This window comes from Mus caroli, chromosome 15, assembly GCF_900094665.2.
Source record: "Mus caroli chromosome 15, CAROLI_EIJ_v1.1, whole genome shotgun sequence".
Classification (NCBI taxonomy): Eukaryota; Metazoa; Chordata; class Mammalia; order Rodentia; family Muridae; genus Mus; species Mus caroli.
Window position 1 is genome coordinate 31,045,189 of NC_034584.1, and position 16,384 is coordinate 31,061,572.

Sequence of the window (16,384 nt, forward strand, 5' to 3'; positions counted from 1 at the left end):
AACCACATTACAGTTCACAACTGTCTCTAACTCCAGCTCCAAAGAATCTAATACCCACACATATATGCAGACAAAACACCAATGTGCACAAGATAAATAAATCATCATTCAAAAGTTTCCTTCTTGATGTAGGCTTGATGTAGTGGTGCAGGACTCCGACCCCAGCTCAGGAGGCAGGTGGACTTCTGGACGCCTTTAATCCCAGCACTCGGGAGGCAGAGGCAGGCGGATTTCTGAGTTCGGGGCCAGCCTGGTCTACAAAGTGAGTTCCAGGACAGCCAGGGCTACACAGAGAAAACCTGTCTTGAAAAACCAAAAAAAAAAAGAAGAAGAAGAAAGAAATGTGTGACTTTTAGGAGTTTATTAAATAAAATTCCCATTATAAGTAAGTACACAGTCACCGTAACTGACATTTATTAGTATGTAACTTTTACTAAACCAAAAGTCTACCAAAATATCAAGTAAGAGAAAGGTTGACATTATGGATTACATTTGATGGAACTTCTAAAAACATTTTATTTATATTTAATTTCAGCCATCAACTCATTTTCCAAACCTGAAAGTTCACTGACCTCAAATTCAAAATTTTCAAATTGTTTAGAAATTATTTTTTAAATAATTGAAGAACATTTCAACACATTGTTATGAAATGCACAAATTTAAAAGGTTACATGGAGCAATAAAACACACATATATAACAACCCTGAAAATCCTTTATTTAAAACATCAAAATATTTAAAATGGGGATTTGACATAGTAAAATAAAATTCTTTCAAAATTCATCACTTTAAAGAAAATATACAATGGTGTGCATTATAACAAACAAAGTGGGAAATAAATCGAGGTCTGTCATCAATGGGAAGATTTGCATGTGTTCAAAATAGTCATAATTTTAAGTCAGACAGAACATGGGCCAGCGGGAGTGGTTCCTTAGTCTCTTCAGAGGCGTTTTAAGTTCCGCTTGCTTTGGGCACTCCCTGGGAGAACATCTTTGCTACCTCTCGCCTTTGCTGACCCTCTTCTACAGTCTTCAGACCCATGATAAGCGCACAGACATAACACACAAAAGTCAAAGCCGCAGGCCAGGCGGCTGCATAGCCCCCTTTTCTTGTGCGGCTGGTACTTAGCAGGGGATTGGCACCTCGGGCAAGGCTTTAAAGCTTCATCGGTAAACAGTGTCCTGGCAACCTGCAGGGGAAGCGGGCACACTCAGTCTTCTCGGGACTCACAGTCACTTCACTTCAAACTCTAGCTACTTCTAATAACTACATCCGTGCTCACCTTCACATACTGTTCCTGTCTACTCCGTAGGTGGGTGAGGGAAGAGCTTGCTACAGGCGTCAGAACATCCCCCCAAGGGGACAGAGTTGGAACCTGCTCACCACTGGGTGCCTGTGCCTGTGCCTGCACTGATCTTAAGGCCAAGCGACTCAGAAGGCGGAGCCGAGTGGCAGCATCCTGAACACGTAACACAGCGGCCCCCTGTGGAAAAGAAAGGAGAAACAACACTGCAAAATCACAGCAGCTTTCTGCCTGGCCCGGATGTAAAGTTTAGGAAAGGTTTATACCATCAGGACCTTCCCCTACATCATTTCTCTTTTTTGGGGGGGATGGGATGGAGTGGGGGTGGGGTCAGGCAGGGAACTTCTCACCTAAGTTTGGAGATGGGGAGGTGGTTCTGTGGGTAAAAGCACTAGCTAGTGGTGCAAGCCCAACAGCCTGGTGTGTTACATGGGAAGTGGGCACAGGAGAATCTCCTGCAAGTCTGTAGCACTGCAGCGTAATATAAGAGAGAGCCTGCACCAACAAGATGGAAGGCAAGAACCAGCTCCCCAAAGTTGCCCTGACCTCCACATTTGGACCCTGGCATGGTGATTGCTCTCTCTCTCTCTCTCTCTCTCTCTCTCTCTCTCTCTCTCTCTCTCTCTCAAAAAGCAATACATTTGGGGTTTCTGTTGATATGATCAATTACTTTTACATTTATTTATTTTTGGCAAACTTCTCTAAGGAATCAGATAGTATAAAGTATAGCATGTCACACTACAGGCTATTTAGTCGCAGCTGCTCAGTGCTGGGCTCACAAAGCAAGTGCAGACAGCAGAAATACCAAACAGGAGCTATTCCAGTAAAACTTACTTTGAGAAATACAGGTGACAGAAAGGACTTGGCCTACAAACTGCAGTTTGCAATCCATTTTAAAGCCAAAACTAAAAGGAGAAGTGGAGCAGAGTGGGTCTTTCCACAGCTTGCCATGGAATTCTTCACAAATTCTTACCTTACCCACACGCTGGACAAGTAATGGGCCTGCTGGCCTCATGGAACCCAATGTCTTTGGCTAGTTTTTACAAATATTTGGCTGGCTCTGATTCACTTTTACATTTGTTTTAAACAGTCTTGATATTTTTTTAAAGGAACAACATTTAAAAGGCATCTCTCATCTGAACTAGATTCCCACATTATTCAAATACCCAGTCAAGAAGCGTGTTAATATGCTTGTACACCTTAAAAGTATACAATGTCCTTTTGTCAATTATACCTCAGTATAGAAAAAATAATTAGAAAAGCATTTTCAGAAAATAATCTATACAGCCTTGTACTTTGTTAAGCAACCTGATGGGGAGAGTCTTTCTAAAGCACAGGCATGATGAGCCAACTGTCAAGATGAACCCACTGGATGGGCGTCTTCACCACTCTACTCTAACTGCTGTCTTGGCAGTCTCCCGAGCTGTAATTGACCCTAACAGAAAAGACGAAAACATGAGAAATTACAGTAGACTAAGTATAGGAAATGCAGTTAGTAGGTCATAAGAAGTGAAGCAGGTAACAGCTTAAAAATACAGGCACCAAGCCACTGTTTACTTAAACAGTGTTGAGCTGTGTTATTTAAACACAGCTGGACATACTGAACTCGTTAGAGGACTGTCTTTTATATGTTATCTCTATTGTTTGCAGCCTAGGCAAAAATCAAAGAAAAATCAAGAGCTCACTAAAGGAACACCCGCTAGATTCAGACACAATTGATGTCTACAGCACCAAACCAATCAAGGCGTCAGCTGCCGCAAATAAAGAAGAAACGGTTACTCCTTTGATAAGACATTCCTTATGTTTCTGGGGTTTGTTTGTTTTGTTTGAATGTCTAAGAGATGGATGGAGCAGCTGACAAAGGCACATGCCTATGCCTTCCAGTAGGCTTCAAAGCACGGGTCTCACGCTGTACAGCACTAGCTGGCCTCACTCCTGCTCTGTAGTTCAGGCTGCCCTCCAGCTCACAGAGACCCACTTACCTCTGCCACCTGGTGCACCTTTAGCACACTTAGCACCTTTCTGTGATACTCTACAATCTGAGGAAAACCACCAAATGATTTTGTTTTGAAATGTTTCTGTGGGGATTGGGTGCGACAGACAGACATTGGGACACACAGTGGGGCAGCGATAGAGCCATCAATGAATAATTCTGGGAGAAAATTACACAGGAAGATACGTATAATGGTATGCTGAGTGTGGCGGTGCATGTAGCATCTCAGCGTGAGAGGGACAGAACCAGGAGGATCAAGGAGTTCAAGGCCAGCCTGAGTTACATGACACTCTGTCTGAGGAGAGGGCTCAGTCAGTAAGGGGCTGGTGTGAGCACTAGGTTCTGAGTCTGGATCCCCAGCAGTCACATAAAGGCTGGCCAAAGTGGACAGGCCTGTAAGTGCAGCCCTGGCAGGGCAGACACAGCACGTCCCTGGAGCTCATGGGCCAGCAGACCTTAGCCAAGCCGCTGAGCCCCAGGTCCAGTGAAAATCCTATATGGCGAAAGTAAAGCAGAGGTCAATAGAGGGAAGGTACTGACACTGACCTCTGATCTCCACATGTGCAGCTCATGTACACACACGTGCACAAGCACACACACACACACACACACACACACACAAAACATGGCATGCTGATATACACCATAGTCCCAACATTCAAGAGGCAGAGAGGCAGGAAGACTGCCATGAGCTCAAAACTGGCCTTGTCTATCTATATACATAGTTTCAGGCCTTCACAGTAAGCCCCTTCCCAGAACAAAACAGAAAAGGTTAGTGATAGTGTATATGTTATTAATACTTGTTATAACCTCTGTGTGTCACACCTCAATCTGCTTCACCCATAAATGGTGATGGAACTATGGTCATACGACAGGAGAAATTGGGGGAACAAAATGCCCATGGGAGGAGATACAGAAACAAAGTGTGGAACAGAGACTGAAGGACAGGCCACCAGAGACTGCCCCACCTGCGGATCCATCCCATAAAGTCACCAAACCCAGGCACTGTTGTGGATGCCAACAAGTGCTTGCTGACAGGAGCCTGATATAGCTGTCTCCTGAGAGGCTCTGCCAGTGCCTGACAAATACAAAGGCAGATGCTTGTAGCCAATGATTGGACTGAGCACAGGGTCCTCAATGGAGGAGTTAGAGAAAGGACTGAAGGAGCTGAAGGGGTTTATAGCCCCATAGGAAGAACAACAATGTTAACCAACCAGACCTCCCCAGAGGTCCCAGGGACTAAACCACCAACCAAAGACTACACATGGAGGGACCCATGGCTCCAGCTACATATGTAGCAGAGGATGGCCTAGTCAGTCATCAATGGGAGGAGAGGCCCTTGGTCCTCTGAAGGCTCAATGCCCCAGTGTAGGGGAATGCCAGGGCCGGGAAGCAGAAGTGGGTAGGTTGTTGAGCAGGAGGAAGGGGAGGAGAAATCAGTCCAGGGGAGGGCAGTACACCGTGGTGCTAGGGTGGAGGCTGGAGAAGTCACAGAGCCCTCCCAGGTAAAACAAGTATGGGCTGGGCACAGTGGTGCATGCTTTTAATCCCAGTGCTTGGGGCAGAGGTAGGTAGAGGCCAGCCTGGTCTACAGAACCAGTTCCAGGACAGACAGGGCTACATAGAGAAATCCTGTGTCAAAAAATAAAAAGTAAATAACACGTCAGTCTAGCACATTACCTAGAAACATAAGAAAGAGTAGAGACCAGAAGCCTGCTGTGGCGGCTCATACCTGTAATCCTAGTACTCAGGACGATGAGGCAGGAGGACTACCACTAGCTTGAGAACATCCTGGGCTACACAGTGAGCTCCAAGAGAGCCTCGGCATACAGAGTCAGACCCTGTCTAAAAAAGCAAAGGACAGGGCAGGGGGACTCGGCACTCTGTTATAAACCTCATAACCCAATTTTATTTCTGAAGTTTGTAGTATTTTGAAGGAGCTTTAAAAGCAAACTAAAATAAGGAAAAAATGTAGGAAGCCAGATTGAAAGACAGGAGCAATCGCTCCTGTAGTCCCAGTTCCTGGGAGGCAGAGACAGCTCTATGGCAGCTTGAGCTCCATAGTGAGGCTCAGTAAAGACGTGCAGAGAGGCATGCATCATCTTCTCACTGACATTTACTTATGTACTGTGTGGGGTCAAGCATCTGCCACTGTGTGTGTGTGGTGTCAGAGAGGCCAAGCTCAAGACATCAGGCTTGTCAGAAAGGCCTGTAGCCACCAAACCATCCTACCTACCTCCAAGATGGCTGCTGTTGTGGAAGGTTTCTTCTCTCCTTCTCCTCTCTTCCTCATCTTCTTCATCTCCTCCTCCTCTTCTTCTATTTTTCTTCTCCATCTTTGTTTGATTGGTTGGTTAGGGTTTTTTTGATACAGGGTTTCTCTGTTTAACAAGCACTGGTTGTTTTGGAACTTGCTCTGTAGACCAGGCTGGCCTTGAACTTTCAGAGATCTGCCTGCCTTTGCCTCTTGAGTGCTGGGATTAAAGTCATGTGCTGCCACCAGTCAGCTAGTTTTCTTTTTCTTTTTAATGATAGTAAGGATATGAGGATCAAACATTTCATCTGGAATTACCAGGTGGGTTGCCAACACAACCAAGATTCTTGCTTAGAGAAGTTAAGCAGAAAATGGAGTAATAAAGTTTATAATTTAAATATTAGTAGGTACTGGTTTGAAATTTTTGTTTTGCTTTGTTTGAGACAGGTCTCGCTGTGTAGTCTTGGCTGACCTGTGACTCACTGTGTAGAACAAACTGATTATTACCACGGAGATCCTCCTGCCTCTGCCTCCCAAGTGCATGCCACCAACACGCAGCTGTTTCACACTAGTTATAAAGTTCGCCGGCATAGATAGGGCAACCCTCTTTTTAAAAACTCTCCATGGGGCCCAGAAAGACGGCTCAGTGAGGTAAGGTGCTTACCAGCAAGGCTGGCCACCTGACCTGAGTCTGAACTCTCGTCTTCTGTCCTTCCCAGGACCCACAAGTAGACAGGAATGAGCCAACTCCTGTGATTTGATGTCACACATATGTGTGCTGTGGCAAGGAGAACATGCACACTTGCATACTTGCACACACACACACCCAGGAATGTAGCAAACAGTTGTGTTGATGCCCACGGAAGGTCTAAAGTTGAATCTGTCACCAAATATAGCTGCTGCCATTTTCCATTTCACACAATGCTGTGTGTTTGTGAAAAACGTTCTGTAAGACTCGCCTATCAGGTCAAAGGACAAGTTATGACACTCCTCAATCTTCCCAGAGCGCCCCCTGCAGGCCTCAGCAGACACTGTTTCTCTGCCTAGCTGACCTTGTTCCAGGCTCAGCAGGGTCTTCTTTTGGTTCCCAAGTATTTGCTCAACCATCCTTTTAAATGTCAAGTAGAATGTGCGAGTCTCTTAGCACACCTATGTTGTTGTCACCTCTCCAGCTCTATCACCCCAGCACAGGATCCAAGCAGCAAGGGTCATGACAGAAATGTCTATCCTTGTAATATGAGCAATATTCACTTACTGGGTTTTTTTAAATGCTACCAGGGTATCTAATTATGAAGAGGTTCTAGCAAGTCATTGGTATTCAAATGTGTCAACAAGCCACCATGCAAACAGCTTGACCATCTGCTAAACTCTATGGACCACATGGGGATAGCTTAGAAAAAGTAGCACTTACAAGGGAATGTTTGCTAAGTGGAAACTATTAAAAAGATAAAACCCAGCACTCGGTGCTCAGTGACATGGAGCCACTAGATACAAACCCGCTCAAAGCAGCACGGTCCACATTACCTGAGCACTTGCTTTCAGCTGTATGATATAAAGTTTCCTCCTCCTGTTTGCCTTTTTATCCTGAGCCACAATTTCACGCCAGTTTCTGCTGACGTTCCAAGCACTACAACAAACAGGTCAGTCTGTTATTGTATGTTCTTCAAAAGGTTAAAATTTTCTTATAAGGAACCAATAATAAAAATGATCTTAAACATTTGGACAGTAAGCTTAAGCTTTAAATTACATTACAGTACGATTTAACCAGCTCCTTGTTTCATACTAACTTACCACATGAAAGATTCCTATTAAAAACTAAGTACACAGGGGCATTATCTTGTTAGATCACTATTCCATGTGTGTTCACTTAATTAAAAAATATTTCTCTGGTGGGTGTTGGGAGGAGAGGAAGGCGCACGCATGCTATGGTTCTGAGTGGAGGTCAGGGGACAACTTATGGAGTTGGCCTCTCTTCCCCACCACATGGGACGTGGGGGTGAGCCATGTGGGCAACCCTGTAAGTGCTCACTTAAGGCACCATGAGCCATGGGTAGTGTTCATAACCCGAGCACTGGGGAAAATGGGGTAGAAGGGCTGCCATGACTTCACGCCCATCTGGGGCTACGTTGAGATCCTGTTGCAAAAATTGCAGCAACGGCAAAAAAATAATAAAGCAACCATGAGCCACTTTAGTATGAATCATTGATCTCCCCTATTCGCCTGTGTAGCAAATCTCTGTCACTTTTGGCCAAATAAACCTAGAGATGACCCTTCACTGGGAACACTGAGTGCCAAATCGTAGGTACGGCTGTGCACAGCACCCTATTTAGTGAAATGGGGTTCTAGTTCCAATCCTCAGGGAAATCCTCCTGACAACAGGACCCCTATTGTATTCACAAAGTCCATGGGCAGAGGGGCAGCTTGAGAACAGCTGCAGCTGAGACTCCCAACTTCTCAACAGCTTCATAATGAGACTAAGCTGATAATCTGGTCTTCATTGTTTTAACTTAGCAAGCCAGTAAATCACAGGCTCGAACAAAGGCGGCCCTCACTGCTTTATGTCAGCATGGCCAGTGCAGGTGCCACTACCTCTCAGCGTCAGTCTATGTCCTTTACATCACACAGGGGTGGGGAGAAGCCACCCATTCAAAGGGAAGGCAAGCCGGGAGTTGGCTCAGTAGATAAACTCAAGTGTCACACCAGCCTGGAAACCTGAGCTGGGTCACATATAAAGGTGGAAGGAGAGAACTGGCTTCACAAAGTTGTCCTTTGACCTCCACACGCCCCCCCCCTCACACACACACACACACACACACACACGCAAGTTTGGCAGAAATCATTGAAATATGACCGGTAGCAATGGCTCACATAAGCAACCACTCCAAATTGTCCACGAACATTCTGACTCTCTGGTACTGAAATACTCTAATGTAGTGAGAATTTTTGAACTTTGGTTTGTTTTATAAGGACGTGTTCATTGTAATCCCAGATGTAGGATATGGGGCTGCTCCAGGCTTCCACAGCAGCTCACGATGTGCCCCATGCTCTAGCAGAGGTGCGATTTCTGCCAGCAGCAGATAGTTTCTGAGTTTCTGCGATTGTATGATGTTTGGAATTCTGGGAATTTTTCAGAGGGTATATAAGTGTTAGAGCCATGATAGGTGGGATTGGTGGTTGGTTGTCATTTGGGGGGGGTCCGTTGTGGTTTGTTGGTAGTCATACTCTAAGAACAAACAACAAGAAATTAGATTCAAGAATCTCTCTGTCTCTGTCTCTCTGTCTCTCTCCCATCTCTATCCTCCTTTCTCTTCTATCCGGTGATGGGGGAGGGGTGGGAAAAGGAAGAACTCACAAAGTAGTGAAGGTCAGCTCCACCCCAACACATAAAACATTCCTGTATTCAGCCATGGGTTTTTTGTTTTTGACAACTTAGGATTTGAACATCTTTGAACAGCAAACACGGTCACACATACATGTGCACCCCAAGTGTACTCTGGAAAGTGGCAGGACCTTAAGAGTTTTTATGAAGATATTGGAGGAAAGGTCAGAGAACCCAGTGGGGTAGACATCACCTAGTCCTGACTGCTGGGAGGTGACAATTTACCTAGGGATGTTTCTCCATGTGCAAATTACACAGAGACACGGATACCTCAAAAGACTTCCATCTGCAAATGCTACAACTTTCTACAATAGCCTAGAACGTGTGAGGCAAAGACAGGCTTTGGGAGCAACAGCAAGGATATAACCCACCCTTGCCATCTTCCCTATCAAGAAAGAGAGTCACAGGTAGCAAGCTAGCTCAACAAGGTAAGAAACTTGCCACCAAACATAAAGACTCAAGTCCTGGGAGGAGAGACCTGATGTGTGCAAGTTGTCCTTTGCCCTCAACATGTGCCACACATGCATGCATGCACATATGTGCTATAGTTGCAAGTTGTCCTCTGACCTCCACATGTGCCACACATGCATGCACACACGTGCTATAGTTATAATATTTTTTAAAAAGGGTCACTGAGTCTTGCATGGCCTCCTCTAGCAATCATCTGTCTCATATGGCTTCTGTTCTCCCAGGCACGACGATTTCAGGGCCCTGCCTTGTGGTAACCATGAAGCCCTCCCACACGCCTGCATGCAGTCTGGTTTGTATAGCCTGTGTCATCCAGATCTGCAGTCTCCATTCCCAAACCTCTGCCTCTCTCTGCAATCAATCCTGCAGTAGCATGGACTCTACACATATCTGTGGACACACGTTCTTCAGTTTCTAATCCCTAAAAACAATTATCTTCCTCTCCTGTAACAACCAAGATGAAACAAGGCATCTACACAGAGCCCCTGAAGACCAATTCTTAAATGAAAGCTAGCTATTTTTCTGAGAGTCTAGAATTTGGACTAAATAATAATATCCATTATTTGTGAGAGTTTCTCAGTTACTATAATTGTTGCTCTTATTTCTGATCAAATATCATGACCTTAAAACAATTTGCATCTGGCAATGGGATGTGGACCTTTTAAATAAAACATTTAAAAATCTGTGGAATAAATCGGCATGGTAGCACACACCTTGAAATCCTAGAACCTGAAAGATGGAAAATCAGCTCAAGGTCACCCTGAACCTTATAGTGAGTACAAGGCTAGCCTGGGCTATGTAAGAGCCTGTGTCTGCCTGTATGTCTGTCCACCTCCCCCCACCCCCCGCCCACACACACACTCACGGTAGTGAGGACTGGTAAAGTAAATGTAAGAAGGAAGACCTGCGTTTTGATTCATTATCCACATAAAAGGCTCAGCACTCACTCGCAATGCCAGTGAATCGCAGTGTGGGGAAGTGGAGGCAGGAAGGAGGCCTCCTGGCCTTGTCTCAGAAAGTAAGGCAATTAAAAAAAACCACACAAACACATGCACACACACAAAGCCACCATGACCACCACCAACAACAACAAGAAGCAATTTTGAAATAAAGCCTGGCATTTTGATTTTTTTCTTCTGACCTTGGATCTAAGCAATCCTTCTCCCTCAGCTTCTCAAGTACCTGAGATCACAAGCTGTCCCATCAGAGATTACAGGCCTAGCCTATCCCATCAGGGATCACAGGGCTACTAGGGAGGTCATTTAAGCTTCCTCTGATATAGTGTAAGACAACCGAAGACAGAAACACAACAAAACACCAATTTAAAAAATGATAAAAGTTTTCTTTCATGAGCCACTTTTATTCCTTACCTGTATAAACTCTCCGAAGTCAAGGACTCTAAAACCATAGCTAAGATGTGCTTCAAGTTTCTATACTGTAATTCTGTCAGGATATCCAGCTGTTCTATGCCCATCTTCTTGCCAATCAGTCCTGCGAGAACACGCTGCAGTCTGGCAATTTTCCCCTCGTCCCTGTCCTCAAAGAATTCCCGGTCATCTTCCTGCTGAGATCGTTTCCTTTTGCTTTTCATAAAGAGCTCCTGCACCAACTGCAGGGCTGGAGTATTTGTTAAGTCCTTAAAGCTTAAAGCCAAGTTCTCACGCTTCTCCTCAGAGCCTTGCTGACTCTCCAAGACACCCGAATCAGAGTTGGGATGGACCGTCTGCATTTCATCCTCGGACTGGGAGCCTTGCTCCTGGAGAGTGGACAGTCTTCTCAACCTCCCAAAATGCTTTGGCTTTTTTACCTGGTCCCCAACTTTGGGAGTCACCCTATGTTTTTGAAGCAGTTCTTGAAATGAGCCCTCTTGGTCAGAGAGGAAATCTTCTGATTTGTCCCAGCTAAGTGAGCAAAAGCCACTGTCTTCAGGTGTTGAAAGACTGTCTCTTACCTCTCCTGAAGAATCAAGGGTTTGGTTCCCATTAAATTTGATTTTTGCTATGAGACTGCTTACTGGAGTTACAGATGTGGTCACATCTGCTCCATAGGTTGTTTGGCTACCACAGGAGCCCAGAAGTTCAGGACAGGTACTCTCATCACTAACACTTAGACTACTGTCACTAAAGTGTGTGACAGAATCTTTAAAATCAGTGCCTTCAATTGGAGACAGACATTCCACTTCAAACAAGCCACAGTTGTCTTTGGAATCTTCAATGGTGGAAGTCTTGTGCTGAGAAAAAAGTAACCTTGAGTTCTGACTGCTGGAAGCCGCATCCTCTGTTTTGATCGTGCTGGTAACTAATGGGCTGAAGTTGTCTTCTTTTGGGAAACCTGAAGTGCTACCTGGCAAATGTTTTTCTAGGCTAAGACCTTGGCTTATGTTACTTTCCAGAGATCTGCTTTGTGAATCAGAATCCCCCTTCAGAAGAGGGAAAGATAAGTCTAGCTGCCTGCGTAATGTGCACTTTTTCCTTCTGAGTTTAGGAGTCTCACAAAGTTCTGGGCTTTTATCCTTTTCCTTCCTTAGGGACACAGACTTCATTATTTGACTGGGAGATACTGCAGAATTGGAGGAACCTAAACTTGGAGTTTCAGGATGCTCACAGGTTAGCATAGGCTCTTCTTCTTTCTTATTAAGGCTGCAAGATTCTGACAGCTCGTGATGGCCCCTATATTTAAAGGAGGATGTGGAACAAAAGTCTATGAGGCTGAGACCCTTGACAGTGACAGCAGAGGAGTCCATATTGCTTCCTGCTCTGTGGCTGGCTGAGTGCCTTTGGGATATCTTCAAGTTCTCTGTTTTTACAAAGTAGATACAAGTTTATTCTTCCTTTGTGATGTGCAGCCAAGCAACTTATAACAAAATATATAATTTGTGTTACATATAGATAATAGGAAATTATATGATTTTTTTCAAGTTACTTAAAAACAAATTTTCATAATAAACTGTCCTAAATTTCCTACTTAAAACACCACCTTGCTATAAACTGTATTATATTCTGATTACTTGACAACCATAGGCAAAGCACCATGCACAAATATTTACTTGAACTATTCTTAACAAAAACATACCAGCCCTATTCTCAGATTATTTTGTTACTGTATGATTTTAATTAGCGAGTGTGTATTCGGTTGCAACATTCTAATGTCTCTGTGTTCAGTTATTTCCTTTCAAAGCTCACTAGGTGAGGCTGGGGCTGCAGCTCAGAAGTTAAGAGCTTTTGCACTGCTCTCACCAGATACCCAGGCTCGGTTCCCAGCTCACAGTGGCCTGCGACTCTAGGCTCCACCTGCCCTCTTTTATGGGCATCCTCATGTTCAATAGTGCCTCTATGTATGTCTCTATGGGCACTGCACTCATGCACATACACAGACATACATAATTAAAAATAAATCAGAAAAAACACTGTTTTTTTCTTTTTAACATTTATTTGTGGGTGACACACATGCAAACATAGCATGCCATAGAAGTCATTTCTCTCTTTCGGCCACATGGACTTAGACATGTATGGTATGTAAGTTAAATATGTAGTTTAAATATTACAAAATAACCTGCTACAAAAAACACAAGATCCGAGGCTCACTACTATAAAGCAAAGTGATTTTTAAGCCTCTTCCGCGTTGGGGCAGTTTTGACTTCTGATCCCCTGTACTTATGACTAACTTCTGAACATGCCTGGGAGGACAAGATGATTAAGCTTTGCTTTCTACAAATTGCTCCAAATAGTAAGTTACAATGTTTCCTCTCATAAATCACTTTCTCCTGAAAAACTATTGATTCAATCAATTTGCGAAAGTTAGAGCATGTGCTTTTACTGTATTGTACTGAATTTTATTCCATGTGGCCGTCTGAAAGTGACCTGTTCTGCCACTTCACCACTAGGTGCCTCACCAGCATAGGATTTGGGAAATGGAAGCTAAAAACCGTTGGGAATAAAGTAGGAGCCCAGATACACGCTCCCTCCTTGGGAAAACCAGAGGCTCTGTCGCTGCTTTCATCCTCATCTTGCCTATACACCAAAATGTCTGCTTCAAATTTTGAAAATTATTCATGCAACCACAGGCTGATGAATCAAACAATCCTTTTGATTGGGGGAGGGGGGGAGACTTACGCCCAATACAAGTCAGAGAACTGCTTCGTTAAACCGATGCCCTCATTAAAGTGGAATATCTTACCACCAGTCAACCTTGAGTTCTTAAGACATGTCAAAGTAAGGTAGGCTTCCAAACAACAAAGTCTGTCATCTTTGCCTTTAAAGTTCATGCCGAGGTACCACCACTTAAGAGAAAAACCTCAACAATTAACGGAGCCCGGGGCAGCGGCGGCGTGCTGGGAAGGTCAAGTCGCTCGGAATCTCTCCGCCCCGCAGCAGCCGCACTCTCCGGCCTCTCTCCAGCCAGTCTTGGACCTGGGGGAATCTCCGGACTAGAGACCGGAGCTGCCCCCCCACCGGAGCTGCCGAGCCGTCTGCTGCGGGCGGGACTAACGGTCGTCACCCGGACTTGCGGGCGGGCGTGCGGGCGGGAGACGCCCCTGGGAGGAGGGCGGAGCGGCTGCGGGCGGGCGCACCTGGGCCGCACCGCCCACCTGAGCCCGGAGCCTCGGCCAAGCCCGCCCCTGCCACCCTTCCCCGCCCAGGGCACCACCCTCCCCACCTTCCGTCTGAGCGCTCGCCCCGCCTCCCCGCCCTCATCCCTTCGCAGCTCCGCCCTGCTCCATCCAGCTTTCTGCCTGTCCCTGCAACTCTGCGTGCGCCCAGGCTGGAGGGACGCATCAGTTAGAAAACCTGCAGTGCCAGGCATCATCCCTGGAAGTGTTTCGCCCGATGTTCAAAGTCAAAGCATCCTATCAACAGCTTTGGATAGTAAAGGCGTAAATACTTACAGCATAAGAACGGAAAGGTTGACTTCCTAACTATTTGATTTGGGGGTAGGAGAGTGGCAGTGGTCCCTGGGAGTCTACTTGAACTTGTTAGGTAGCCAAGACTGTCCTGGAACTCCTGATCTTCCTGCCTTCATCTTCCAATGGCTAGGATTACAGGTGTGCCCCAATAAACCCAGCAAGACTATCTCTCACACACATACACATACACACACACACACACAAAGACAAAGCACACTCCCCAATTTTGTTTTGTTTTGTGTGTGTGTGTGTGTGTGTGTGTGTGTGTTTAAGACCGTGTCACATGAAGTCCAGGCTGGACTTGAACTCCTGGTCCTCCTCATTCCACCTTCCAAGTTCTGGCGTGTGCCACCACACCTGGATAATGATTTTTTTAAAAATAGTTTATGATTTTGCCCTCGTTTCTACAGTGAACAAAAATATAAATTTTGTGAATAGACAAAAAAAAAAAAAGTTGTCACACTTCTATAGTCTGTGCAGTCAGGAGGAAGAGGATCTCCATAGAGACCAGCCGTGTCTACATACCAAGTTTCAGGTCAGCCTAAGCTACATAGTCACTGACTTGAAAAAACAAAACAAACAAAAAACCCAACAAAAGAAAAGTTATGAATAAATGAGTGACTGTGTTTATTGTTTTCAGCCATTCCTTTTTAGGGATCAGAAACAGCCAAAAACCTACCACACCAAATACATTTAAAGTCTTGGCTTTCATTCAGTGTTCCGAGAATGCACAGCCTGACCCCCATCGCCTGTCTAGCTGGTCTTCTCTGAGCAGAGACTCTTTTCTTCCTGGGACCACTGCAACAAGACATTCCACCTAGGCAGTGTTCATAGTTTATCTTCTCCAGGTTGACACAGCTCTCAATCAGAACCTCAGCTGCTACCTTTAAGCTAGTAACAGCCACTACCCTCTTCTCTGAGGATGCTCCTTAGGCGTTGACAAATAGGCTTAAAATACCCAATCTCGAATAGTAAGCTCAAGCTACATGCTATTCATGGAAAGATGAACAGGGCACCGTTTCTTAATGAGGCTTGTTTGTAAACAGGTGAGAGTGCCCTCACTTCCTAGGGCACTGGGCAGGTGCTAACCATTAAAGCCAGATAGAATTTGACAGCTCAGCTGATAAGGGCACTTGCTACTCTTTCAAAGGACCCGAGTTTTATTCCCAGCACCCTTATCACACTGCTTACAACTGCCCAGAACTGCAACTTTGGGATCTCACACCCTTTTCTGACCTCTGCAGGCACTCGCACACACATGGCATATACTCAAAAAGATACACATTTTAAAATGTTTACAACCACTGTGTTTGTGTAAGCTCTGATAGTGAGCACTCCTCATGTTCATTTTCCTGTAGATAAAGACTCCTAAGGAGGGGGTTTGACTCCCTGGTTAGAAGCTACTGCACTCTTCCTTGCTGCCCTGATAGGGCTGTCACATCCACATCTTCACAATCACCTCATCCAGTACCATTTCTTGTTTTTTGTTTTTTCTCTGCACTTTTTGCTATCCCAAGCCTTAGTTTGAGGTCACTCTCATTGACCCTCAAACCACTTCCATTTAAGCCAGTGGAGTAGTGCCCCCGCCCCAGGGACCTAACAGAGACTCCTTTGGGTCTAAACGCGTAATACTGTGTTGGCATTACATACCCTTCCTCTGGCTATATGAGCAGGGCATTTGATTTTATTTGGTGAGATGCCTAGGAAACACTCTGTTACGATGCACCCCTGCTCTTGTAATGGGAAAAAGTCAATAAAAGTCTTCTTGCCTGCTTCTAACTTTTACTCATTTATTTATATATTTTTTAGATTGTGTGTGTGTGTGTGTGTGTGTGTGTGTGTGGTGTGCTCTCGAGAGCATAGGACAGTCATAGTAAAACCTAACAGTGTCTGTTCTCTTTTGATTGTGTGGATTGCAAAGACTAAGCTTGGCTTCTTAGGCCTGGTGACAAGCACCTGTAGCTACTGAGCCATCCCTTGCCTGCTTTGAGGAATGCAGCTGATAGGAGGAAATTGATATGCAGCAAGAAGCAGCAGAGATGGCCGAGCAGCTAAGCAGCATGGCAAGGTGGCTGGCTGCTTGGC

General features: G+C 45.1%; 1 protein-coding gene across 1 annotated transcript; it reads right to left on the reverse strand.

The window, feature by feature from the left end:
- Nucleotides 1-695: 695 nt before the first annotated feature.
- On the reverse strand, nucleotides 696-13,812 carry Fbxo43 (F-box protein 43). Its single transcript, XM_021183684.1, has 5 exons — nucleotides 13,573-13,812; nucleotides 10,767-12,192; nucleotides 7,074-7,176; nucleotides 1,282-1,482; nucleotides 696-1,188 (listed from the first exon to the last, which is right to left on the reverse strand). The coding sequence occupies exons 1-5, from the start codon at nucleotides 13,658-13,660 to the stop codon at nucleotides 940-942; spliced, it is 2,067 nt and encodes a 688-aa protein (XP_021039343.1). The 5' UTR covers nucleotides 13,661-13,812; the 3' UTR covers nucleotides 696-939.
- Nucleotides 13,813-16,384: the final 2,572 nt, after the last annotated feature.